At 37.2% G+C, this 26,419-nt stretch overlaps 1 protein-coding gene across 1 annotated transcript in view; it reads right to left on the bottom strand.

Moving 5' to 3' along the window:
* Positions 1-19,022: 19,022 nt before the first annotated feature.
* The window catches only part of CREG2 (cellular repressor of E1A stimulated genes 2), a 65,560-nt gene continuing 58,163 nt past the window's right edge, over positions 19,023-26,419 (bottom strand). The window contains exons 3-4 of the mRNA XM_020987844.2: positions 23,677-23,790; positions 19,023-19,539 (exon numbers count right to left, since the gene is read on the bottom strand). Of these exons, the coding sequence (XP_020843503.1) occupies positions 19,392-19,539; positions 23,677-23,790 (262 nt within the window). The 3' untranslated portion in view covers positions 19,023-19,391. The remainder of the gene's footprint in view (positions 19,540-23,676; positions 23,791-26,419) is intronic.

Below are 26,419 nucleotides of genomic sequence, written 5' to 3'. Positions count from 1 at the left end.
CCAAGAAACTCACGGGAATAATATGAAAGGTTGGCAAGATCTAAATCTCCTGGCCTCCCAAGATGATGCCAGTCCTTCAGTAGTAAAGACCAATAGTCAGTCCTCTTATTTCTCTAAGGACCACTTTGTTGGGGAATCTCTTCCTTCTAAAATAAAAGTTCTAAACCCTTAGTTAAAAAAAAAGATAGCATACATTTCTTAAGTTAAAAAAAAAAAGAAGAACCCCATGCTCTAAAAGATCTGCTGTCTCAATGCTCAAACTCGGAAAACTCTCAAGCTTGGAAATTCTCAAACTTGGGTTTACCCACAAGGCTAGGAAAGTCCACTCTCAGAATCTTTCCTTTCAGATTCATGTGAAAGCTTATATTTACCTCTGTGCTTCTGTAGACATAGTTATCAGTGCCTTGACTTCTTCCCTGTCTTGGGTATCTCAGGAAATCTTGTCTCCAACCTATACCCAGAAAAGGAAACCAAAAGATAGAAGGTAGCTAGGACTGGGAAGTCTAGGAACTCCTGTTTTCCAGCTTGCCATGTAAGACTGTGAATTGCTCTCATTGCTCTTGAAGCAGGGCTAGCACTTCCTATATTCTTGTCTGACAATCCAAGGAAGGGAATGTTCAGGAAAAGGGGTGAGCTGTCACAGCTTGACTTTATATGCCACTGGAGAAAGGAGATTCTTCTGATGAGAGTCTGGTACCCCAAGCCAGAGCTACCCAAACATCAAGAGGCAACCTCAGTCTCTAGAACCTAATCCATTAGGAGGTGCCCATGAGCATAACTGGTAAGATCATCTTACCCTAGAAGAGGTTCTTAACCTCTATCCATCATACAAACATCCTGCCAAAGGGGGACAATATATTGGGAAGAAGGAATTCAAGGCTATCTAATTTATAGTATTTTCAAGGGTAATTTTAATATGTATATATATATATATATATATATATATATATATATATATAAATATATATATAATATATAAAATATATGTGTGTGTGTGTGTGTGTGTGTATCTCCCCCTCTCCCACCAAAAAAACAAAAAACAAAACAAACAAGAAAACCTTTGAAACAAGTATGCATAGTCAAGCAAAACAAATTCCCACATTGACCATGTGTCAAAGGTCATTTTGACATTTAAAATTTTTGTCTTACTCAATAATTTTACCAACTAACTAACCCCACCTCTAAGATGTGACTACTTTTCTCTGTGATCTAACCAAACTGGACTATTCTCTGTCCCCCAAATACACTTCCTCTCCTCTCCACTTGGAAAGTCCCCCCTTCCTCTCCTTTCTCCATTTGTTAAATTCATATTCGTTCTTTAAAGCCCAACTCCCCAAATCCCTAAAACACCTTTCCTCCTTCTGAAGTTGTGTAGCACTTTGAGCACACTTCTCTAGTGATATACTACCAATTATTATTACATGTGTGATTTTGAGGAAATTACTTTACCTATATGAATTTCAGTTTCCTTATTTGTTTTTTGTTTTTGTAAATAGTATTTCATTTTTTTCCGATTATATGTAAAGATAGTTTTCAACATACTGTTTTTATGAGATTTTGAGTTCCAAATTTATCTCCCTCCTTCCCTAAGACAGCAAGCAATCTGATATAGGTTATACATGTGCAAATATGTTAAACATATTTCCACATTAGTCATGTTGTGAAAGAAGAAACAGAACAAAGGGAAAAAACAAACAAAAAAACCCAACAAAAGTGTGAAAATAGTATGCTTCAATCTGCATTCAAACTCCACAGTTCTTTCTCTGGCTGGGGATAGCATTTTCTATTAAGAGTCTTTTGGAATTGTCTTGGATTGTTTGCTAAGAAGAGCTAAGTCTGTCATAGTTGATTATCACACAATGTCGCTGTTACTGTGTATAATGTTCTCCTTATTCTGTTCACTTCATTCAGCATCAGTTCATGTAAGTCTTTCCAGGTTTTTCTGAAATCTCTTGCTCATCATTTCTTGTAGAATAATAGTATTCCATTACATTCATATACTGCTTATTCAACCATTCTCTAATTGACGGGCATTCTCTTCCTCAATTTCCAATTCTTTGCTTCCACAAGAGCTACTATAAATATTTTTGTACATGTAGGTCTTCTTCCCTTTTTTATGAACTCTTTAGGATACAGACCTAGTAGTGGCATTGCTGGATCAAAGGGTATGCACAGTTTTATAGCCCTTTGGGCATAGTTCCAAATTGCTTTCCAGAATGGTTGGATCAGTTCACAACTCTACCATCAGTTTCCTTATTTGTAAAATGAGAAAGTTGGACTAAATGACCTTTATGATCTCTTGTAGCACTAAATCAATGGTCCTGTTATTTTGACCTATAATTATCTGTGTATGTGTCACACTTCCCTAATAAAATAGAAGTACAGTGAGAATGTAGACCACGTCCTATCCCATTTACTACTTAGCACTTCGTAGGTTTTTCTGAAAGATTTTCTGAAATCTCAAGTGACCATAGCAAAATATACTCAGGATATCTTCAGCAGGTATGGAATAAATGGTTTCTTTTTTGTTGGGAAAGTTATATGTATGGGGCAGCTAGGTGCCACAGTCAGGAGGACCTGAGTTCAAATCCAGCCTCAGACCAAACATGTGACACTTACTAGCTGTGTGACCCTGGGTAAGTCACTTAACCCCAATTGCCTTTAAAAAAAAAAAAAGAAAGTTATATGTATGATTGTTCCTGACCTATAGTCTTGAATCACCAACTGCCTATTGGACATCTCAAACTAGATGTCCCTTAAATTCATATCCAAACTGAATTCATTCAAGCCTCCCTTCTCTCTAATATTCCTGTTACTACGGATGGCACTGCCATTGTCCTAGTCACCAAGGCTGGAAATTTAGGTGTCATCCTCAGATCTCCACTTTCTGACCCCTTCCCCCATGTTTTATTTGTTGCCAAGTCCTGTTGTTTTTACCTCCACAACATCTCTTATATACTCCTCCTTGTCTCTTCTGATACTGCCACTTCCTTAGTTCAGGCCCTTATCACCTCATGTCTGAACTATTGCAATAATTACAATCCAGTGACTCTGGCCTTCTTGCCATTTCTGCAACAAGACATTTCCATCTCCCCACTTAGAGCATTTTCACTGGCTAGCTCTCATGCCAATGCTTTCCCTCCTGATCTCCACCTCCTGGTCTCCCTGGCTTCCTTCAAATCCTAAGTAAAATTCTACCTTCTACGAGAAAACTTTTCCAGCCCCACTGTGTATATGTTGTTTTGTGCATATTTATTTGCATGTTGTTTCCTCCATTAGACTGTGATCTTGGTGAGAGCAGGAAATGGATTTTTTGTTTGTTCATTGTTGTTGTCTTTTTTTTTTTTTGGCTATACAATAGCTAGCACTTAGTAAGTACTTAATAAATGTTTATTGATTGACTGTGATGATTTAACAGCAAAATAACACATTCAAAATTCTATGCATTATTTGTAATTGTATGCTACTGTTTTAACATACTTGATGGAAAGGGAGGGGGGCAGTTATTTGTGTTAGTAGCTCTATTGCTCTTTCACTTTGGCTTGGGGAGTGGTCATGAAAGTATTTCACTGAATTCAACAAACACTTTTTTAGGCACCTATTATGTGCTAGTGATATATTGCAAGTTAAAGTACTAGATTCTGAGAGTATAAATGTGGGAAAAACCCAAATCCTGAAATATCATCTATCCTTGAGGAACTTAAGATCTAAGACTGGGATAGAATTCTATACAAATAAAGGAAGAATGTGATAAGTGTGAAGAAGTCAGCCAGAAATCAGACAGTGAGGTGTGAGAGATCATTTTCAACTGAAGGAAATCAGAAAGGGCTTCGTAAGGTCAGCCCTCAAGGAAAAAAAGGCTTTGGATATAAGAGAGAAATTGTCCTTATTATGGGGATATAAATAGCAAAAATGCAAGCAGCAAAGAGAGGGCAGAACAAAATAGGGGATGGTCCAATTTGGCTAGAAAGTAAAGTATGCAAGTGGGAATGATGTGAAAGCAGCATGAAAAGGAAGTTTGCAGAAATTGTGGGTGTTTTGATGCCAAGTTAAGAAGTTTAAAATTTTATTCCATAGAAAAAGACAACTGCTGAAGGGTTTGAGCAAATCAATGATGTGAGCAAATCTGTGTGTTAGGAAGACTATTTTGGCAACTATACAAAGAATAAACTGGAGACTTGTTCTGCAAAACAATTTGAAATTTTGGGGGAGAAAGGTCACTAAAATGTTCATATCATTTGATCCAGCAAACCCACTACTGGGTGTATATCCCAAAGAAGTCCAATATGGAAAGAAAGGTCATACACACACACACACACACACACACACACACACACGTACACACATATATATGCATACACATATGTATATATGTGAATATATAGATATATGTATGTATACACATGTATGTATGTGTGTATGTGTATATATATATCTATCTCGCAGTACTTTTTTGTGGTAGCAAAAAATGGAAAGTGAAGACTGGGTGAGAGTTGAACAAATTTTAGTATGTCAATGGCATAGAATACAATTGTGTTGAAATGAAGAACAAATAAGAGGAATTTAGAGGAACATGGGAAATTTGTAAGAACTGATTCAGAATGAAATAAGCAGAATCAGGAGAATATAATTTGCAGTGACTACAACACTAGAAGGCAGCTGCACAGTGACTAACTGTAATGACCAGTTTCTACCCTATATTGTTGTTTGTCCTTCTTTTTCAAAGAGGACCAAGGAGATCATGGGAGATGTCTTGACTTGCATGTGAATTGGATTTAAGTGAGTCAGAATTGCACAAAGTAGTCAGCCTTACTCTCTTCCAGTGCCATCGTAGACCGTGGGGGCAGGACAAAAGTCAGGACAACTGGTGATAGCCTAGGATGAAGTGGATGACCTTGGCATCTTCAGTGTCTGACCAAATTCTAAGCCCTCCACAATGCCTGCTTCAGGTGATGTCATGATCGTTGGAATAAATTGTTCTCATCTGCTCATTCCACAGGAAGTCTTCACATATTTGGGTTAGACATCCCCCTAACTCGCCAATGGATTTGAGGCCCCATCGAATATCCTAAACCTAGTTTAGACTAGGGAAACAAATTTACCAAGATGTAGCCACTGCGCATGCTACAGCTTCTTGAAGCCACAGGTAACAGCTGGGTTAGACACCAAAGGTGGATGAACAGCCCTGATAAGGGCTCAGCAAGCCCTCATACCACAGGTGCTAGTCTTCCCTTAAGGCCCCAAACATCCCAGTTCCTACCCTAGAGAACAGATAGTGAAATATATTTCCTTTCTTTGTTCAAGAAGTGGAGGATTATGGGTGCCAAGTGTTACATACACAAGGCTAGTTCTTCAAGTTTATGCAGTCTGCTCTGCCTAGCGTCAACCCAAAAGAGGGCTTGGGGAGCCTGCTTCTAGAAATTCATGTGGTACATAATGGAGAGTCCTACCTTCCCCTTTAAAGACTCTTTCTTGTCCATTTACTACATGGTGAAGAAAAGCGTTTTAACTAGCTGTTAAATCACAATCGAGGAACTCCGCCTCTGTCTCTTCCCTAGTGGTGAGTAAAGCAGAAGTTGCTTTAAGCTTCAAGTTGAGAGGTAGTAGCAGCCTCGCTAACAGCTCTGCCTTATCTTCCTGCTTGGGCAGTCATGTGGCCTGTAACACAGCACTTTTGTTTCTTCTATTTATGCTCTTCTTCCCAGATCCCATGTGAATGAGTAATGGAGATAAAATGACATTGCAAGAGATGACAGAGGTCCAGGGAGGGAAGTCTATTGCAAAGCTTGTTGTAGCCATAGCAGCTGAGTCCATCACAGACCTAAAAAGAGACCTACTTGACCCAGCCCAGCAGTGGATTTACCTGACAACTGAAACGTTACATGGGAGCTACCCATCTGTTGGCTATGCCATACCCAGAAGTGAACCTGGTGGGAAGAATGCTCTGTAGTTACCACTTTAAGTTTGAGCCCACTTTTCTCAGAGCCTGAGGTGGCAGAGGAAAGTATCTCTGGTTCAGAGAATGTTTTATAATCACTTTTAGTGTGAGTCTGCTTTTCTGCAGGGACAAAGATGAAAAGGGAATATTTGCCCTGCTTGGGAGTGTTTTTATACTTTGATTCTTGCTATATTATCTCAATAAATATCCCTTTAAAAGCTAATTGATGCATTCTAAAATAGGATTAGGACAGCTAGGTGGTGAAGTGGATAGAGCGCTGGGATTAGAATCAGGAAGGCTCATCTTCATGAATTCAAATCCTGCGCAAGACACTCATGAGCTGTGTGACCCTGGGCAAAGTCACTCAATCCTGTTTGCCTCAGTTTCCTCATCTGTAAAATGAGCTAGAAAAGGAAATGACAAAGCACTCCAGTATCTTTGCCAAGAAAATCTCAAATGGGCTCACAAAGAGTTGGACACAAATGAAAAACGACTGAACAGCAATGAAGGCTAGGAATATAATAGTATAGGCAAGAAGTGATGAGGAACTGTATGTAGTATGGTCAAATTTGAGAAATATTTTTGAAGTAGAATTGACAGGTCTTAGCAACTTTTAAATTTTTTTATTTAATTTTAATTTTATTTAATTTTTAAAAGCAACTGCTTTAATTTTTTTAATCTAATATTTTCCCCCAATTACATGTAAAAACAATTTTTAGCATTCATTTTAAAAATTTCTCTCCCTCTTCCTCTTCTCCCCCACCCCCTCATTGAGAAGGCAAGCAATTTGATATAAGTTATACATGCACAAGTCTTAGAACTTATTGAGAATGAAGGGCATGGCAGAGGGGAGAGTCAAATATAGCCCAGAGGTTTTCTAGCTTCTGTGATACAGAAGACTGTGGCACCATCTATAGAAGTTGGATTTCATAGGCTCACAGATCCTTAATCCAACTTCTTTATTGAAAGAATGAGGAAAAAGCTTCGGAACTTCTACAACTTATAGAGTCTTTACCAAATAATTTAGAATAAGACTTAAATTAGTTTGCTCAAAGTCGCACAGTAAATCATTGATTTAGCGATGACTATAAATTTGGTCTCTTGACTTCCAGATCAAACTTCTTCCAAGTCCAGACACTGATTCTGGAGGAGATGAAGTGCTGAGATAAAGCCACAAGGTGGCACAGTGATTCTGTGCAGAAGCTGTTCCCAGCCATCCTACTGGGTTAGGCATAGAATTTCCAGTGGAGTTTGTTTAGGAATCTAAGAGAGTTTGCAAGCTTAAATGGAAATAGACCAGGAGAGAGAAGAGCAGAAAGACTTCATTGAATTAGTTGTGGGCAAAAGAAGATAAAGAAAGGGAAGACTAGAGTTAATATTGCAGTCTTTTTAAATCACAGTCATTTTTACAGAAAGTTTTGTAAAGTATCTGGAGGTGAAGATAAGCAATCTGTTTCAAAGCAGATCAAAATCTTATATGAGCTGTTTGGAATGTACTGACCTTATCCTGTATGCTTGGGTTATGACAATTTCCTGACCAAGATGGCAGATAAAACCCTGTAGCAGATGTGTGGCTTGAGACCTATCATATAACAGTCACCAGTAATAACCTTGAAAAACTCAATTTCTCAATCTGTTTTGTTATTAAATAGGTATAGCCTATTGTTAATGAATGACATGGCCCATTCTACTACCCTTTAAAATAGTAAAACATGAAAGATTTAGAGCCAGAAGGGACTTTATAGATCATCTAACTCACCCTTTAATCTATTGGAGAAAATTGGGCCCCATTGAGGTTAAATGTCTTGGTCAACGGCATTTTCTTTTGGTAGTGAAATCTAATTAATCATAGTTATTCCTTCCACATCTCAGGAGTTAGGGGGATGACCCCTCCTCGATCTGAAAAATCAGGGTAAAATTTTTTGGCCCTTCAACCCAGAAAAGAAGTCTGAATTTTTTTTCTTTTTCTTTTACGGGGGATTTACAGTACTTTATTATAAAATTTGGGTTAAATCTTTGGTCATAAGCTCTGTGTTGTCTGCTGGCCTTCCTGTGTCATCTGTGGTTTTTGCAAACCTCCCAAAAATTTCCATTTAATTTCTTATGCTGACCCATGGTATACTGAAACCTCAATGGAGAAAGTCATGATATGGAAAGGATCACTATAGAATCATAGATTAATAGAAGGAAGGAATATTAGAGGTGTTGTAGGCCTACTTCCTCATTCCCAAAATGAGGAAAGAAGTTCAGAGAGGTTAAGGGTTGTTGTGAAAATCAAATAAGATATTAATTGTATAGCACCTAGCACAAAGCCTGGCAGATAGTAAGCACTTTATAAATGTTAGCTATCATCAAAATCATCATCATCAGAATTATTATTATTGTCAGTCACTTCTAGGAGACTGCCCCTTGCAACAAAGAAAAGTAATCAAAACAACTAACAGAGGGTTTAGTCTGACAGTGCATGTGACATTCTGCACCCATAATCTCTCACCTCTGTTGAAAGGAGTGAAGTGTATTTTATTTTCTCTCCTCTGGAACCAAGATTAGTCATTGCATTAAATTTTAGTTTGGATACTTTTTAGTATCGTTTTTATTTACATTATTGTAGTCATTTTGTATGTAGCATGGTAATGGAGTTAAATGCAGAACATCCCTGCCGGCTTCTGGCCGGCATTGAAGTTTTGTGGATGACCTTTATTGGCTGCTGAGCAGGAAGAGCTGATGATTCAGAGGATCTTTAAAAGGTCTCTTTTTGGCCAGTCTCTTTCTGGTTGCAAATTGCATACAGGATTATTTGAGCTTTTCCCACGTTGGGTGCCTTTCTACCCATTCAGGCCACACATAATCACTGCTCCCATGTGACGACAGAGCAGGTACTTGGTCAGGAGAATTGAGCCTGGGCCTTGGGGCCCCTAGATATATTTTGTGTTTTGTGTGTCCTTTTTTTCTTGAGTATAGGTGATTGAATAGAAACCCTCAGCAGATGCATCTAGTCCTGGAAGCAAGTTTGAGAGTTGTAGATCCTGGGTTCCTTAGTCAGAGATGACTGGCAGCAGGGTTAATTACTGCACTGGAAAGGATATCACTGATTGTGCAAGGAGCTCACCCCTGCTTGCCAGAAGATGCATAGTTGAAGGATATTATTTGTACAGTTCAGAGCTGAGGTGTAATACAAAATTTCTATTCATGTTCTGATGTTTAAGTGTCAGCCTCTTGGGAAAGTGTAATAATAATCATCAGCTATTAAATCCTGTTTTAAGTCTTTTTGTCAATGCATACCTGTGGGTTTGGCATATATTAAGCATTTCACTGTATAGAAGAAATAAAACATTGTTCCGTACCTGATTCATATTGTACATTGACTTTGGAGAAACCCTAGCCAGGGGTGGGGAACCTGTGGCCTCAAGGCCATGTGTGGCCGTGTAGGTCCTCAGGTGTGGCCCTTTGACGGAATCCAAACTTCACAGAACAAATCCTTTTATTGTGAAGTTTGGATTCAGTCAAAGGGCCTCACTTGAGCACCTAGAAAGTTCCCCGTAGCCTACGTGTGCTTAGACATGAGCCCAAACCTGAAGTAATTTTCCCACAGAGTACTGGAGTGGGGATATAATAAGCCAAAGAGTGCAAGAAAGGGACTTTGATCCTTCCTTTAGGTGGTCCCCTAGGACTAAATTTGGTCTCAATCACATATATAATTCCAAAGCAAATAGTTCTCTTACAGGTTGCAGAGTCCTAACCCCATGGGTACAGCAGCAGTTCTAATTGTTTTATATCTCATGTATACATATAAAAATATAAACACATTTAATATTGTATTTTAATAAAATTATATATTATATAACATTCCTATCCTGTAATGTTAATATCATACATATAACATTTATGATATTGTTGTATTTTACATATATATGTGTGTGTATACATATATATATATACACACATATACATATACATACACACATAAACACACACACACATATATATATATATATAAAATTTTCTGAGTTCTGTTGTCTGGTAGAAGCACTTGTACATAGTCCCAAATCTTAGCATCAGTAATAATGCTCATTAACATACTTTTCTGTTGTGAATGTTGGAGTTCCCAATTCAACTGAAAAATTATGTGACCACACCTGAAAAACTCTTATAAAGCAGAGCAGATGAGATTTGAAACTTCTAGTGACAACTGGGGAAACTGAGGTAAATTTCAGGTAATAAACAATGGATGACAAAGCTAGCAATAACATTCAGAGACATTTTTCTACTCCTGCTCTGGGACCTATGCTACTGCTCTCTTATAATCTATGATTTTTATGGTGATGATCTTTGAGCAAGTTTTGTTAAGAGAGGCAACGTGGGTCTCTGGATTAAGGAGTAAGTAGACTGCAGGACAACAGTCTGGTTCCTTAGACACCAGTACATATTGGTCTTGCACTTAAATTCCTGAATTACTATTTCCCCATTCTATAAAGGTAGTGATAAATAACTCATTCCTGTTTTGTTATTGTACTTGTGGAAGAGGGTCATAGAAACAACACTGGTTTCTGCATTTACAAAGACTACTAAGTTTCATGTACTCAGTCACAACTTTTTTTTAAAAAAATCCCATGAAAACCAAGTTTTTCATAAGTGGACATTTCTTGTTGCATTTTTATTTTTTTCTGGAATTTAATTGTTGGTTCCTTTTAAGATAACATTTCTTTTCTTTAGAAATCAGATAACTTTGAAAAAAAAAGAATCAGATAACTTTGTTTTGCAATATATACTAGGTGAATAGAATACATATAGCATAATTTTACTTAGCTGAGTAATGAAAACCATGAAAAAAAATTTTTTGGTTATATAATTAGATCTATATATGAATGCAGTTTTCATGGTCTACATGCATTTATTCTATACAAATAAAAGACAGTCCCATTACAACTCAAACTTTATATAACTAATTTACTGTTACAGCAATCATATTAAATGAATAAAATGGATTGTTTTTAGAACTTCTTTAAGAATCAAGGTCAATGATAAAATACATTATTGATCATGTAGTATACTTTCTGGAAAAAAAATTTTTAATGAATTTCAACTTGAAATCTAGAGCAGAGATCAGCAAACTATAGCCTGAGGGCCAAATACTGCCCCCCACTTTTTTTGGATGTCCACAAGCGCAGAATGAGTGTTACATTTTAAATTAAGTACATAAAGAGATAGTAGCTATGCTAAATATAGTCGCAGAGGTGGGGAACCTGCAGCCTTGAGGCCACTAGGTCCTTGGGGGCTGCCTTTTGACTGAGGCCAAGTGTTACAGAACAAATCCTTTTATTAAGAGGAGTTGTTCTGTGAAGTTTGGATTCTGTCAAAGGACCTAGAAAGGCCATATGTGGCCTTGAGGCTGCAGGTTCCCCACTCCTGGTCTAGAGTATTTTTTTTTCATGTACAATGTTCAACATGTGAAATAACTCATACATCAGCATTATACTAAATCTATAAAGTTCAAGTATATACATCATCACTGTAAATAACATCAGGGAATGGGATATGCTTAGCTTGCTTATTCAAATAGTCCGAAGACTTGAAGAAACTCTAGGAACTTTTACAGAAAAATGACTATGGACAAATTCTTTATAAAAATCAGTAGAAAGTCACGTGTAAAGTCTGTGTAAAGAAATATTCCTACTCTCATTTAGTGTCCTGACATTGAGAAATGCATGATAGATGATTATAGACTATTTAATAAGATTCTTAGTAATTGCCTCTAAGGTCCCTCTTACATCTAAATTTACAAATCTATGATCTTTTTTTGTTTGTTTGTTTGTCGTTTTAGACAATTGGGGTTAAGTGACTTGCCCAGGGTCACACAGCTAGTAGGTGTTAAGTATCTGAGGCCATATTTGAAGTCAGATCCTCCTGACTCTAGGGCTGGCACTAGATACCCTGAACCTATGATCTTATAATTTGGTTAAACATAATCATAAAATTAAAAATGAAAACATATTTTTTGCATGGAAAAATAGGAAAAAATACCTCATCACTTTTCCATACTAAGCATTTTAGTGGTAAAAAAGAAAATGTTGAATTTGCTTTCTGCTCCTGCTATGATCAAAGAACTTGCTGTTACTGCCTCTAGTGTGCATAAAAGGGCATACTAGATCTTTCCTGACTTAAGGGAAGGTCTCTTTATAGTTTACATCTATCTAGGAGCTAAGACAGTCAGTAGAATAGACAGTTCTGCTATAATATACTTTTCTAAAAATCATTATGCAAAATTACACAGTGAAAACCATAGGAATTATGGAGAAAATGGGATTAGGGGCATAGCATTCAAAAACTCTGTCAGTGACATATAAAAAAAGATAGGAACCAAACGGAAATGGTAGCACAGTTTTATACATGTTAAATGATAAAGACATAGATAAATGCTACAATGAATAGTGATCACCTCCATGACCTAGAGCAGGATCCTGCTGGGTCTGTGCCTTGCTTCCCTCCAGGGTAGGCTGGCAAATTCCACAGCCTGGGCCAGCAGGCCATGGGGATGGAGTGGGGTAGGGTAGGATACATGGGTTTGAACCAGCCCTCCTCTGCTCGTAGTTCCCTGCTGCAACAGAGGATATACAATGAATATCACGCTTTACTTTGAAAAAGGCCTGAAGTTTGCTTGTGGAAGTGAGCCATGTAAAGGTCGATGCTTGAGAGTTATTGTGAAATAGTGGAAGAAAGGTTCTCAGAAATCAGATGGAAAGTTGTAGTAGAAAATGTGTATGAGTATTGTCTTCTTGTTGTCTCTCAAGAAACCATTATCTAAGATGTCAATAGTTCTGGAAAAAAGTTGAATTTTCAAAACAAGTATTCTAGCAGAACTGACTATACCTAGATCTGCAACCTGGCCTTAAATCCTAAACTTCAGGTTTGGGTTAGAGCCAGACTACTCCAGGACATGGAGCATGGCAGATGGCCATATGTGTTTTCTATAGCTCCTTGTAATTATTCAACCTGTTTGGATTTGGTATCATGTAATTTTCATAGGCAACCGATATTTATCATTAATCAAAACCTGTGCCCACAGTTTAAAGCTAATCTGTGGAGGGCACAGCCAAGATGGTGGAGTAACATGGAAAAAGTGTAGTGAGGTCACCTCCTTTCCACCCTCAGCCAAACTTTGCCAAACAGATCTAAAAAACATATCACACCAAATCCTGATGGGGAAATTCAAGAAAAAAAATCACAGTGAGTCATTTTTCAGGACCAAGTTGGCATAGGGAGATAGAGAGAAAGGTCAGCCAACACTAAGGATGGGGTTTGGCCTGGAGCATGCCCACACAGAGTGCTCGGGCACAGGGAGAGATTATGTGCTGGCCCAAGATGAGCTCCCAGACTCCTGCAGATGCCATTTGGAAGCTTTGTCACTCACTACCCAGTTATGGGCCACAAATCCAAGGGAATTCTGAGAAGGGGACCTGCACCCAGGGCTAGTGTTTTGGGGTAAGGAGCAGTTGCACGTCCTAAGTGTTACACCTATAGAGAACTAAATTCAGAAAGAAGCAGCAGAGACATGTCTCAGACTTCAAGAGCAGAGTGGCGTCTCATCTCCAACCTTTATCCCAGTCTGAAGCTTGCAAAGGAATAACAAGAACAGGAATCCCAGACCCAAAGGGAGCCTGCAGTTCTGTCACTGAGTCAACAAAGTTTCACAGTTGGTTAACAGGGGGGCTGAGTGGAGCAGCAGTCTTCTGTTGCTCAGACCCAAGGTCGGGAACTTGCAGAGCTCAGATCATGGACAGCAATTACTTAGACCCTGGATTAGACTACTTTGGGAGCACTCGATAGCTTGCAAATCCCTAGACTGAGCTGTTCCTGGGATCTTGGAATAATACAACACTCAATACCCCAAGAAAGGGGCCAACTTTAGACCTCCCTCCACAAATGCTCAGGCAAGTCAGAAAGTAGGCAAGAAGAATGAGAGGGAACAAATCCCACCATGAAAAGCTATTATGATGAGAGGGATGCTCAAGACACAAACCCAGAAGAAAATGACTGCGAAACTCAGCTTGTGCACAAACTTAGCTGGAATTCTTAGAAGAAATTAAATAAGTTTTTAAAAAAAGTTAAAGTGTTTTTATAAATGAGATGAAAGCACTTGAGGACAAAATGGAAAGGAAATGAAAGAAAGAATTGGAAAGGGAAACAACAGATTGGCACAAGAGGTACAAAACCTTGCCCAAGTAACAAGATCCCTAAAAATTAGGATGGAACATAGAAGCCAATGACTCAATGAAACAACAAGAAATATTAAAATTAAGTTCAATGACTGAAAAAAAATAGGACAAAGTATAAAATGTCTGATAGCAGCAAAATAAAATAAAATAAAAATAAAACAAACAAAAAAAAACCCTGACCTGGAAAACACCAAGGAGAAAAAAAAAATTGAGAATACTCGGAATACCTGAATGCCATGACAGAAAAAAAAGGGGGCCTAGACTTCATATTTCAAGAAATCATAAGAGAAAACTACCCAGATCTCTTAGAGCCAGAGGACAAAGTAGAAATAGAAAGGATCCACTGGTCATTTCTTGAAAGAAACCCTCAAATGAAAACTTCAAGGAACATTATAGCAAAAATCCAGAACTTCCAGGTCAAAGAAAAAATACTGCAAGCATTCAGAAAGAATTCAAGTACTCAAGAACCCTTGTCAGAATCATAAGCAATTTAGCAGCCACTGCCATAAATTAAAGGAGAGCTTGGAATACAATATTACAGAAGGCAAAGAATGTAGGCTTACAGCCAAGAATAACTTACCTAGAAAAATAAGAATAGTCATATAGGGGGGTGGGGGTGAGAAGGAACCTTTAAAAAGACTTCCAAGCATTTCTGATGAAAAGACCAGAGCTATATAGAAACTTTGACTCTCAAATATGGAGAAACATAAAAAGATAAATATAAAAAGGATAAACTGCTTACATTTAAATATGAGGAAATGATACATGTGTCCTCTTTGAACCGTATAATCATTATAGGCCCTACAGTCAAATTAAACAAAAGGCCTGGGAGTGGTTGTTTTATACCTTGGTAGTCTTAAGAAGAATGGAAAGGGAGGTGAAGAGGAATGCACTAGGGGTAAGGGAAAGGAATGTTAAAGAAAGTTATCTCACATATTTGGGGTGTGCAAGAAGAAATATACACAAGCAAGGAGGAATGGTGGGGAACAGTTTGTACTTGAACTTTCATCTGAACTGATCAAAGAAGGAAAGAATACACAAACACACAGTTGAGTACATTTCGTTCAACAGGAAAATGAAAAAGAAAAGAGAATATAAGAGGGAGGCTAGCTCTAGAGAGGGAGTGGTCCTAAGCAAAACAAACTCTAATTAAAAAGATATAATATATATGTATAGTCATTTTGCTGTGGCAAAGAATGAGAATCTAAGGACCTGTCCATCAACTGGGGAATGGCTGAATAAGTTATGGTATACAAATGTTGTGAAATGCTATTATGCTATAAGAAATTACAAAGGGGATGGCTTCAGAGAAACCTGGGAAGACTTAAATGATCCAATACAGAGTGAAGTGAACAGAAACAGGAAAACAATTTATACAATGACAACAATATTGTAAAGTCAAATAACTTTGAAAAGCTTAGGAACTATGATCAACATAATGATCAACCATGATTCCAAATGACTAGTAACAAAACATGCTACTCACCTCCCGATGGAAAGGAAGATTCAGAATGCAGAATGTGTGTGTGTGTGTGTGTGTGTGTGTGTGTGTGTGTGTGTGTGCATGTGCAGAATCTATGTATATGACATATACGTATGGGTCAGCTTTGGTGGTGCGGTGGATATGAGCACTGGACCTTAAGTTGGGAAGATCTGAGTTCAAATCCAGCTTCAGATACTTGTTAGCTGTGTGACCCTGGGCAAGCCACTTACCCCCCACCTCAGTTCCTCATCTGTAAAATGAGAACATACTGAAGTAGAAAACGGCTAAACCACTCTAGTTTCTTTGCCAAGAAAACCCATGGACAAAAGTTCATGGGGTCATGTGGAGTCAGACATGACTGAATGACTGAATAACAACAACAATATATACATACACACATACATACAATCTATAAGTTTTAAATTTCCAATCTATAAATATATAGAAGATATATATATATGTGTATATATATATATATACATATACTATGTTTTATTCTTACTCTGAATCTTTCCAGTCTATAAATATAAATATACACATGTATACATGTATATATGTGTGTGTGTAATATATTATTTTTTTCCTTTCAGACATGGCCAATGTAGAAATTTGTTTTATTTTACTATATATGTTTATAACTGGAGTTTAATTTTTCTTTCATTCTCAATTGCAATGGGTATGAGGGAGAAAAGAGAAATTTTGCTGATTGAAAAAAATCTAATTAAAAAATAGCTAGCCAGTGACTTTTAAAGCACAAAGTGATAATTCATTTCAAAAAGGATCATGCCACAGCCATCTAGAAGAGTGTTCAGATATTGCTGTAGTTGTAGTTTATGAACTTATAAGCTATAAGTCTATGTCGAGAGGAATTACAATTCATGGAATTAATTACTAGATGAGTTTCTTGGAATGTGGTGCTAACTTTGTTTCTAAAAATGATTCACAATCAACTCCATATTCCTTGTTTGTAAAATGGGAACAGGACCACCAATCCACTTCATGTGTTGGTTTGTTGTGAAAGAAAAATGAATAAAATTAATAATAGAAGACCAAAATGATGAAATACGACAGAAAAGTATATTGATAACACTCTTAGGAATTTCTATACTCACTTTGGTGAGCTGTCCTTTAATAAATCTACATCAGAATGAATCAGCATGTAAACTTCTATTTAAATGTGTTATTGTTATTGGAGAATTTCTATAAGTCCTGTCCAATGATTTTTAAAAATCCACATTTGGATAAATGAAATTCTCCATGTGACTTAGTTTTGCTTAACATAATACATTGTTTAATCTCAATTATTTTTCATTTTTTTGAAGTTTACATTTCTCATATATAGTGATGAATTTTGTGGTATAAAGGATAGATCTTAGCTGTGTTTCCATAGCAAAGAATTGGAAGAGGGGGCAGCACTATTGATTGGGAGCTGGCTGAACAAGTTATGGTATGTTAATGTGATGGAATACTTTTATGCTGTAAGAAATGATGAAAAGATGGTTTAGGAAAAACCTGGGAAGAACTGATGAAGAGTGAAGTAAGTACAAGCAGGAGAACAATTTTTACAATAACAGCAGCATGTGAAAAGGAGTAACTTTGAAAGTCTTTGGAATTCTGATCAACACAATGACTAACCACAAATCCAGAGAACTCATGATGAAAAACAGACTACCTAGTTCCTGATAATGAACTAATCATTCAGAATTTACATATATGTACATATATGTGCATATACATAAAATATTTTGTATATGTATGTATGTTGGACATGGCCAATGAGAAATTTGTTTTGTTTGACAATACATGTTTGTAATGGGATTTTTCTTTTCTTGTTTTCACAATGGGAGAGGGAAATAGGAGGGAGAGAAGGTAAATCTCCATTTAAAAAATAACATTTAATGTTACACACACACACACACACACACACACACACACACACACACGGATCTAATAAGTCAGGATTAGAAATCATCTTCCAAGGATAAGAAAGTTGGGTACTTATAGCTATGGTAGTGAATTCAATTATATATCTCTTAGAAGTGGTACTAGAAACCATCAAAATAAAAGTGGGTTTTTCAACTAGATTTTCATATAATATGTGTGCAACAAAGACTCAACTTTGCTGGGTGTCCTAAAAGTATTAACAGAGCAACTTAGTAATACTCTTTTAGAATTACTCACTTAGACTTCAGAACTTAGAAATCAAGGCATGCACGCAAGAAGTAATGGACTGGGAAATTTTGTCTTCTTATTGTTTCTTAGGCCAAATAATCTGGTTGCATAATGTACAACAAATTTTGAGAAACCATGTCAGACTTTGTAAATGCTCCCACAGACATTCTAAAAGCTTAATAAGAATCATGTCTCAGAAACAACATTTTTAAAGTAAAGGGTATAGTAAATATGGCTCCAATCAATAAATCTCTTCAACAGCCGTTTTGCTGTTTTCCTGATTTAATTCTTTTCTATTTATGTAGGACATTTTCACCTTCTCATCTATTCTCATTCTATGTAAAAAACTGAAGCTATTTAGGCCATTAAAAAGGGGGGGTTTGGAAGAACATGACAGCTGTCTTCAAACGGCTAAAGAATCTTCACATGATAGAGAAATTAGAATTAGAAATGTTTGGTTTGACTCCATTAGACAGAACCAAGAACAACAGGTGAAAGTTTCAGAGAGGCAGAATGTGGCTCTATATAAAGGAAAACCTTCCTAACAACTGGAGCTGTCCCACAGTAGAATGAGCTGTCTCAGGAAGTAGTCAGATTTCCAGCCTTGGAGTCTTCAAAAGGAGAACAGATGACCATTTGTTAGGAAACATAGAAAGGATTTCTACACAGGCAAAGGTGAGGCCTAGGTCCTCTGAGATCCCTTCCAGTTCTGAGCTTCTGTTCTTTTCTCTCTTGCCAGAGATGACATGAACAGCTTCTTTCCACTCCCTTTTTTGCCCCCTTACACTGAACTGCTTCAGGTTTTAGCTGAAGAATGGCAGAGACAAATGTAATAAGCATTGGCTTTTTTTTTACCCAAACTGTTCAGTATAACAAGCCATCCTGTTTATTGTACTCTCATAATCAGCTTACTTAGACTAAGGCTAAGTACAAAACTCCAAGATCTTACACTGTTGGTCATGTTAAGGGATGGGGGGGGGAAGTTATGTAATTGGTCTGTAAATCATAACCAGGTGATTTGGTAACATGCTTGTAATCCAGGAGCACAATTTACAATTCATGGCTACATGCTCCACCATCCTTCAAAGGTTTTTCTCCAACTATTAGAAAACACATGTGGCTATATGACATTAATTTAAACCCTTTATAGTTGTATCAAACTTAGAACACTTGGACAATGCTTTTGGCAACGCAAGAAAGAAAAGCACTTTCACAATATAATGCAGTCACATTATTCTCACATGAGTAATTGGTTTTCCTACAGAATGGAAACCAACTGTTTCAACACATACTATGTCTGTCATCTTTTTGATGCACACCAAGGAGTACCAAATGAGTGGACCTAAAGTGAATTAATCACCTGAAGTGATTTTAAACAAAAGCCATCTATTACATCATTGGGAATCCACCATTTGGAAATGGCCATCTTCACCTCTCTTGTTAACCCAGTGGTTCATGGTCATAGTCTGTTGGGAACCTTTCTGAAAAGAGAGCCTACCTAACTATTGCCTGGCTGGCATAATTTTAAATAACTGAATTTTTAAAAGCAAAGATGGGAGCTGTGAAGGTTCATCTCAAGGCTTCCTCAAGCTTTACTTGGAACTTCTTTGAAATATTCTTCTGTCGCAATGTTGGAAACTCCTCCGTGCCAGTTCTGGAGCCACACATTTTCAACATTCATTTTCATGAAAAACCACTCATAATGACGGGGCCACTTCCTCATTACTGGATGCCTGTAAGAACAAAAGAAGATACCAAAGCACAGCTATTTCTCCTTAAAGGGTTTTTGAATTTTCTTTTTTATTGTGAATTTAATCATCAAACACAAATATTTCAAGATACAAAGGCAAACAGGAAGATTGTATAGGAAACTGTGAAACTCCATCAGTACAGTTTTTTAAAAGCATATATCTATCTATCTATTATATTTGTGTCCCCCTTCTATACTTCTTTTTTTCTCTGCCCTTTTAAAGATGTTTTAGTAATACTTTTTAAAAATTCACATCTATCTATCTATCTATCTATCTATCTATCTATCTATCTATTATCTCTCCATCTCTTGGTCTTATTTATATCGCCATTCTATACTTCTTTTTTTCTTTTGTGCTTTAAAAATGTTTTACTAATGTTCTTTTTATATTCATATCTATCACTACTCACTAACCCACATTCCCTCCCCACCCACAAGTAGAAGCCCTCCTTTGTAACAAATACATATAGTCAAGCAGAGTAAATCAACCCATTGGGCCAAGTCTAAGAATGTATGTCTCAATCTTTATCTTTAGTTATGTGAGGGGAAAGAACTTTGAAAGACATCAGAATTCTGACCAATTTGTCTAGTTCTTTAAAAAACACAGATATAAGTAATTAACTATAAATTTGAATTTAAACAATGAACCAATTAAGCAGGCACTTAGTCCTGATTACTTATTTTAATATTTCAAGCACCTGTAATTTCATCAGTGTGGGTATTCCCTCTGCAGATGAGATTTGTGATCCTTTTATGTCTTAAGAGATAGTCTTCATGAAAATGTTGTGGCTGAAAAAATTGATCACTCATTGGTCAAGCTCTGGTGATAATACTTTCTGCTTTTAGCTAGGCCTATGACCTAATGATAGACATCCTTTGTCTCAAGGCCCCTATTCAAAGCCTTGCCATTTTGGCAAACAAACCTTCCAATCAATTCACCAAACATTTATTGAGTGCCTTTTCTGACATCCCTTGCCCCAGTTAGTGCCTCCTCTCAACCTAGAAATTTCTTTTTACTTGCATATATTTTGTATTTCCTTATATGCACACATGCTGTTTTGCCTGATGGAATAAAACTCTTTAAGGTCAGGGGCAATTGTTGTCATTGTATCCCCAGTACCTGGCACATGTCAGATGCTCAGCTAAATAAATACTTATTGGTTTTGGAGCACAGGTTGTTTGATGTAACTTTTTCTTTTTTTTAATTAACAAATATTTATTTTCTCTCACATTCCCCTTCCCATTGTTCAGGAAGAAGAAAGGCAAAACAAAACCTTAGTTTAAATAAATGCATGTATGTATATGTGTATATATGTACAATATAATGCATACACACACACACACACACACACACACACAAATTAACCAAAACAAATTTCCGCATGGGCTATATCCAAAAATGTAAGACCAACTTTGCATCTTGAGTCCATCACCTCAATGTCTCATCATGATGCGTAATATTCTTCATCACTGATCTTCTTTTGTGGTTGGTCATTGAATTGATCAGGGTTATTAAGTCTTTCGAAGGTGTTTCTTTTTGTATAAATTGTTTTTCCCGGTTTTGTCCACTTAATTCTGCTCTGGTTCATACAAGTCTTCCCAGGTTTCTCTAAAATTATCCCTTTTAAAATTTTTTATAGCAAAATAGTACTGCATTAAATTTATATATCATATTTTATTCAGAGTATTCTCATACCCCAACCTTCCCCAGTCTCCAATTCTTTGTTCCCATAAAAAGTGCTGTTATAGATATACATAGGGCCTTTTCCTCTTTCTTTGATCTTTGGGGCCTACTAGAGGTAAAGCTGGGTGAAAGCTGGTGCACAATTTAGTAACTTTTGCAACAAAGTTGCAAATTGTTTTTCAGAGTGGTTGGACTGATTCATAGCTCTACCAACTATGGGTCAATATGCCTATTTTTCACAAGTTCATCTTCCTTTTTTTTTGTTAGCTTTGCCAATCTAAGGGGTATTAGGTAGAATATCAGAATTTCTTTAAATTGTATTTCTTCAATTATTAGTGAGTTGAAACATTTTTTCAAACACCTATTGACAGCTTGGAATTATTTCTTTGAGAACAGCCTCATCCTTAGACCATTTATCAACTGGGAAATGGCTCTTATTCTTATAAACTTGAAGCAAGTCTTCATATGTCTTGGAAATGAGAACTTTTCAGAGAAACTTGCTGGATGTTACTAATTCATGCGGCACATATAGTAGGGATGAATGCTTTTCCAGTGTTCCTAGAGCAAAAGTTTAATTTGTAAGGTTCAAAATTCATCTGCTCTAGGTAACATGGGTGTGACCTGCTCCACATAATTCTTTAAAGTCAAGTGCAAGTTGGGGCTGCCTATTCTGGCCAATAGCACCAGCCAGGTAACTGAGAACAATTTGATCATCAGGAAAGCAAATCATTAAAGAAAAAAGAGAATCATGATGGAGACTATTTATAGATTTTTTTAAAATTGTGAGCCTGGGAAATATGAGGCCTGTCCAAAATTTGCATTTATCTAGATGGTTTTGAATAACATGCCTAACATGTTTTGACAAGAATTAGAGAGATCTATCATTTTCATTTCAAAGTAAAGTCCAGCGGCAATTTGTTCTTTTGACTCAGAGCTTACATTTTCAGGAAACTTGCTTTACAACTTACAAAGCACTTTCCTAGCCTGTGAGGTACAGAGTGCAAGCATTTATATCCCCAGTTTATAGATGGCTTAGAGAGACTAAGTGACTGGCCCTTAGTCAAATAAGACAACAAGCAGCTTTGTCAGGATGCAAATCTGGGTCTTCTGGTTTTTTTAGCATCCTTACCATTGTACCACCCAGTCTCTCAAACATGTGACAACAGATAGCCCAGGACTTCTTTGAAGTCCAAGAAAAATTGACTCTATGAATCACAGGACCCAAGATTTAAAGCTGCAAGAAAGCTTAGAGGCCAGTATGTCTAACCTTATTTTACAGATGAATTAATTGAGACTAGAAGAGGTTAAAACAATTGTCCAGACTCACAAAGTGAGTAAATGTCTGAGGCAGGATTCAAATGCAAATCTTCCTGGCACCATACTCAGCCCTCTACTAAGCCACCTAGAAGACCAAGTCTCCCTTATTTTACAGATGAGGAAACTGAGGCCCAGAAAGGATCACATAAGAGGCAGGATTCCAACCCATTGTCTTACTATTATACCAAGAATGGACATAAAAAAAGTAGTACTTGCTCATTATTTCTAGGCCTCACATGTCATTCATTCCTTGAAACAATTGTGCCCAAACAATGGGCTGACAATGAATGGCAACAGAGCAAAGGGGCCAGGTGAGAGAAATTAATATTATTCTGTTATATTAATAACTAATTATTAATTTGTGATCCATCCTTTTACTTCTGTTTCTGTTAAGACCCAACTCCTAAAAAGATCAGGCAGTTTTAGAAGAGCGTAATTGTAAGGTAATTACCTTCTCCCATCTCCGAGGCATCTACCTGGCAGGAACCTTTACTTTTTGTGTACTTGGTAAACAAAGGTCAGCATCAGCTAGATATTTACCCCAGGGACATTTCTCCTGGTCCTTGATCCCCCTCATTAGAAGTAACTAGATCCTACTCTTAAAGAAAAATAGCCAGAGGTTTGGAATGAAAATGGCTTCCCTGGCCCAGATTGCTGGAAGCTGCTGAGTCTCAAGATCAAGCCATGTTCTCAGCAGGAGGAGCTGAAGACTTTTAGCCCATCTCCCCATTAAATGTCCATCAATCAGGGTTGAATTTTACTTGTCAGGGGAGTTCTCTGTCAAAAGGTACACGTCTAATTTAAGGTGGTCTAGAGTCACCCTTGAGAGAAACCACTGACCATTAATTTATTTATTAGCTAGCTTAATTAATAAATTGATTATTAATTACCTAGAGACCCCCTGTCTCGCAGGGGCTTTTTATTAACTACGAAGTCTAAGCCATGTTAACAGTGAGGCAGTGATAGCATCATGCTTGGTCATAGCATCCTCACCCCCATTTCTTTCTCTGCCATCCTTACCCCTCTGCTAAAAGTCAATTTTCTTGTTTCATCAACAGGAGGAAAAGTAAATTATTATGACATATTTCAAGCCAAACCTACATTAGAACATGTACAAACCTTGAAAACACAGCTTGCTTAGCAAATTCCACTTCTTCTGGAGACACGGAAACCATCTGGCCTGTAAGGGTTAACCTGACACATCGAAGATCTTCCAAGTCAATGATATTTTTTCTGCATGTAAAGAACATTTCACACACATATTATATCAGCTGTGCAAATCAACATAGCTCCATAATCAGCCTCATGGTAACTTAACATCTTACTAACATGGAAAATGGAGCCCATATCTGCCAGTTACTGATCCTTACTTTTCCCGTCAAAGGGAAACCCAGTTTTCTACCCCAGAGGCATCAAACCTGTGGCCAGGAGACTACTTCAAAACCTCCCTGGAACAGTCTGAACCAGATTAAAATGTAATTGGGAAACATTTAGTAAAATCAATAAAAACACAATATAACATAAATAATGTTGATTTGTGATTTTTAAATCAATGTGTGCAGGGATCCATTTCTATATCAGTTTAACACCAAAACTCTACCCCATTGGTCATAGAGGGTTCGTTTAAACCTTTAGAAGACTCAAGCCATGAAATCTTATTTGAGAAATAGATCTAAGGAAGGGAAAAAGAAGGACCAAATGGTCAACTGGTTAGTGGCATAAGATGAACTACTATTATTTGCTTTTAATTAATAGTGTTTTAATAATCATAGTGGCATCTCCAAAGAAATAGGAATTAGACCTATTTGTTTTTGGTACAGGAAACTCCTGGATGAAGAGACTCCTTTTACCAACAGAAGTCAGCACCTTTTCTTCAAATTACAATCCTAGAAAGCTGTCTAGATTACTGACAAGTTAAGTGATTTGATCAAGATCACACAGCTTGTATTTCTCAAAGGCAAGACTAGAAATTGAGTCTTTCTGGCTTTGAGGTTGGCTCACTAGCCATTATGGCATGCTACTTCTCCATTCATTTGAAAAACTAGTTTTACATGGATATGTGAGATATACTAATTCAGTCTATGAAAAATGTGCTTGTCTATTTTATTACTGAGTTATTGAATATGATGGTTATTTGAGCATATGGATTTATGGAACCCTTGCAATGAGTCAAGGGTTCCACAGGTTGCCAACTTTCGTCAGACACCATGCCAGAGGGATCTCTTTTGACATGAACTCCTTCAACTTTTCCAGGGTTGGGGGACAGAAGTAGGGTTGAATTTCTTCCTTTAAAAGTGCTAATAGCTCAGAAATATTTCTTGCTTTATTTTTTTGAACCTGGATAGATTTGGGTATGTATAGACCTTTAAGGTTCCTTCTGTGTCTGAGAGTCTATGCTTGTTTGGGACTTCAAATACTGTCTTGGTTAGGACAGAGAATCAGAGCACATTTTGCTCATCCCAGAGAATGAGGACTTATATTTTTTAAATTAGAGTTTATATTTTTCCTTTCTTTTATTTATTTATTTTATTTGGAGGCAATCAGGATTAAGTGACTTGCCCAGGGTCACATAGCTAATAAATGTCTGAGGCCAGATCTGAACCCAGGTCCTCCTGACTCCAGGGCTGGTGCTATATTCACTGTGCCACCTAGCTGCCCCTTTCCTTTCTTTTATAAAAATTTTAAAAACATATTTTTATATATATCTTTTATTTGACTTAAAATTTTTATTTGTTTCTTTCATCCCCCTCCCTCTCCTACTTAGAGGACTATCCCTTCTAGTAATGTTCGTATGTATATTTGGTGTATCTTCCATGTGAAACAAGGTGCTGCAGTAGCAGTAACAGCCCAACCTAGCTCTCATCTCAACTTCTTTAAGCTCACAGGAAGACAAGGTGTCACTATATAATTAATATGTGTGTGTGTGTGTGTGTGTGTGTATATACATATATATATAATATATGTGTGTGTGTGTATGCATGTGCGTAGATATATAGGTATATTTATATATATATACACACTTACACAAACAAATGGATATATGTATGCATATGTAAGGGACAGAGAGGTAGCACAGCGGATAGAGTGCCAGTCTTAGAGTCACAAAGACCTGAGTTCCAATCTGACCTCAGATACTTACAAGCTGTGTGACCCCCAGTCACTTAAACCTTCTTTGCCTCAGTTTTCTCACCTGTAAAATGAGCTGGAGAAGGAAATGGCAAACTATTTCACTATCTTTGCCAAGAAAACCCAAAAAAGGGGTCACTAAGAGTCAGAAAATGACTGACCATATATGTATAAATACATATGTATATATATTTATACACACATATATAGAATATACATATCCTATATGTGTGTGTGTGTGTGTGTGTGTGTGTGTGTGTGTGTGTATCTGTGTTTGTGTGTATAGGAGACTGGGTCTCCTTTTAGCTAACCCAGGCTGGAAGTACATAGGCCACCTGTGGGCCCAATCTCACTACTGATTGGCCTAGCAGCTTTGATCTATTCCATTTTAGACCTGAGCTAATTCTCCCTTGCTTAGGCAGCCTGGTCACTCATCATATTGATGCCAGAAATACAGTAGATTCTTGATTTGTCTAACTTACTATAGTTCAGAGCTCCTAAATTCAAATAATTCCCTGCTCTCGTCTTCCCCAGCAAGAATTTACAGGTGTGCACTACCATGTCGAGTCTAGAGGTATTTTATTTAGGCCACTAGCCTAGTGTTCTGAGCAATTTCTCTGACAAACACACAGGCAGTCCCTTTATTAGTGTGCGTGAACCTCTGACTTTGACCAAGCCATATTGCTTCATTGGCTGGGCAAGAAATAAACCCTCATTGACTGGGTTCTAAAGCAAC

Source organism: Phascolarctos cinereus, unplaced genomic scaffold (assembly GCF_003287225.1).
Source record: "Phascolarctos cinereus isolate Bilbo 61053 unplaced genomic scaffold, phaCin_HiC Scaffold_7;HRSCAF=346, whole genome shotgun sequence".
NCBI classification, from domain to species: domain Eukaryota; kingdom Metazoa; phylum Chordata; class Mammalia; order Diprotodontia; family Phascolarctidae; genus Phascolarctos; species Phascolarctos cinereus.
Note: the sequence above shows the minus strand (reverse complement) of the source record. Positions and strands in the feature narration are given on the sequence as shown.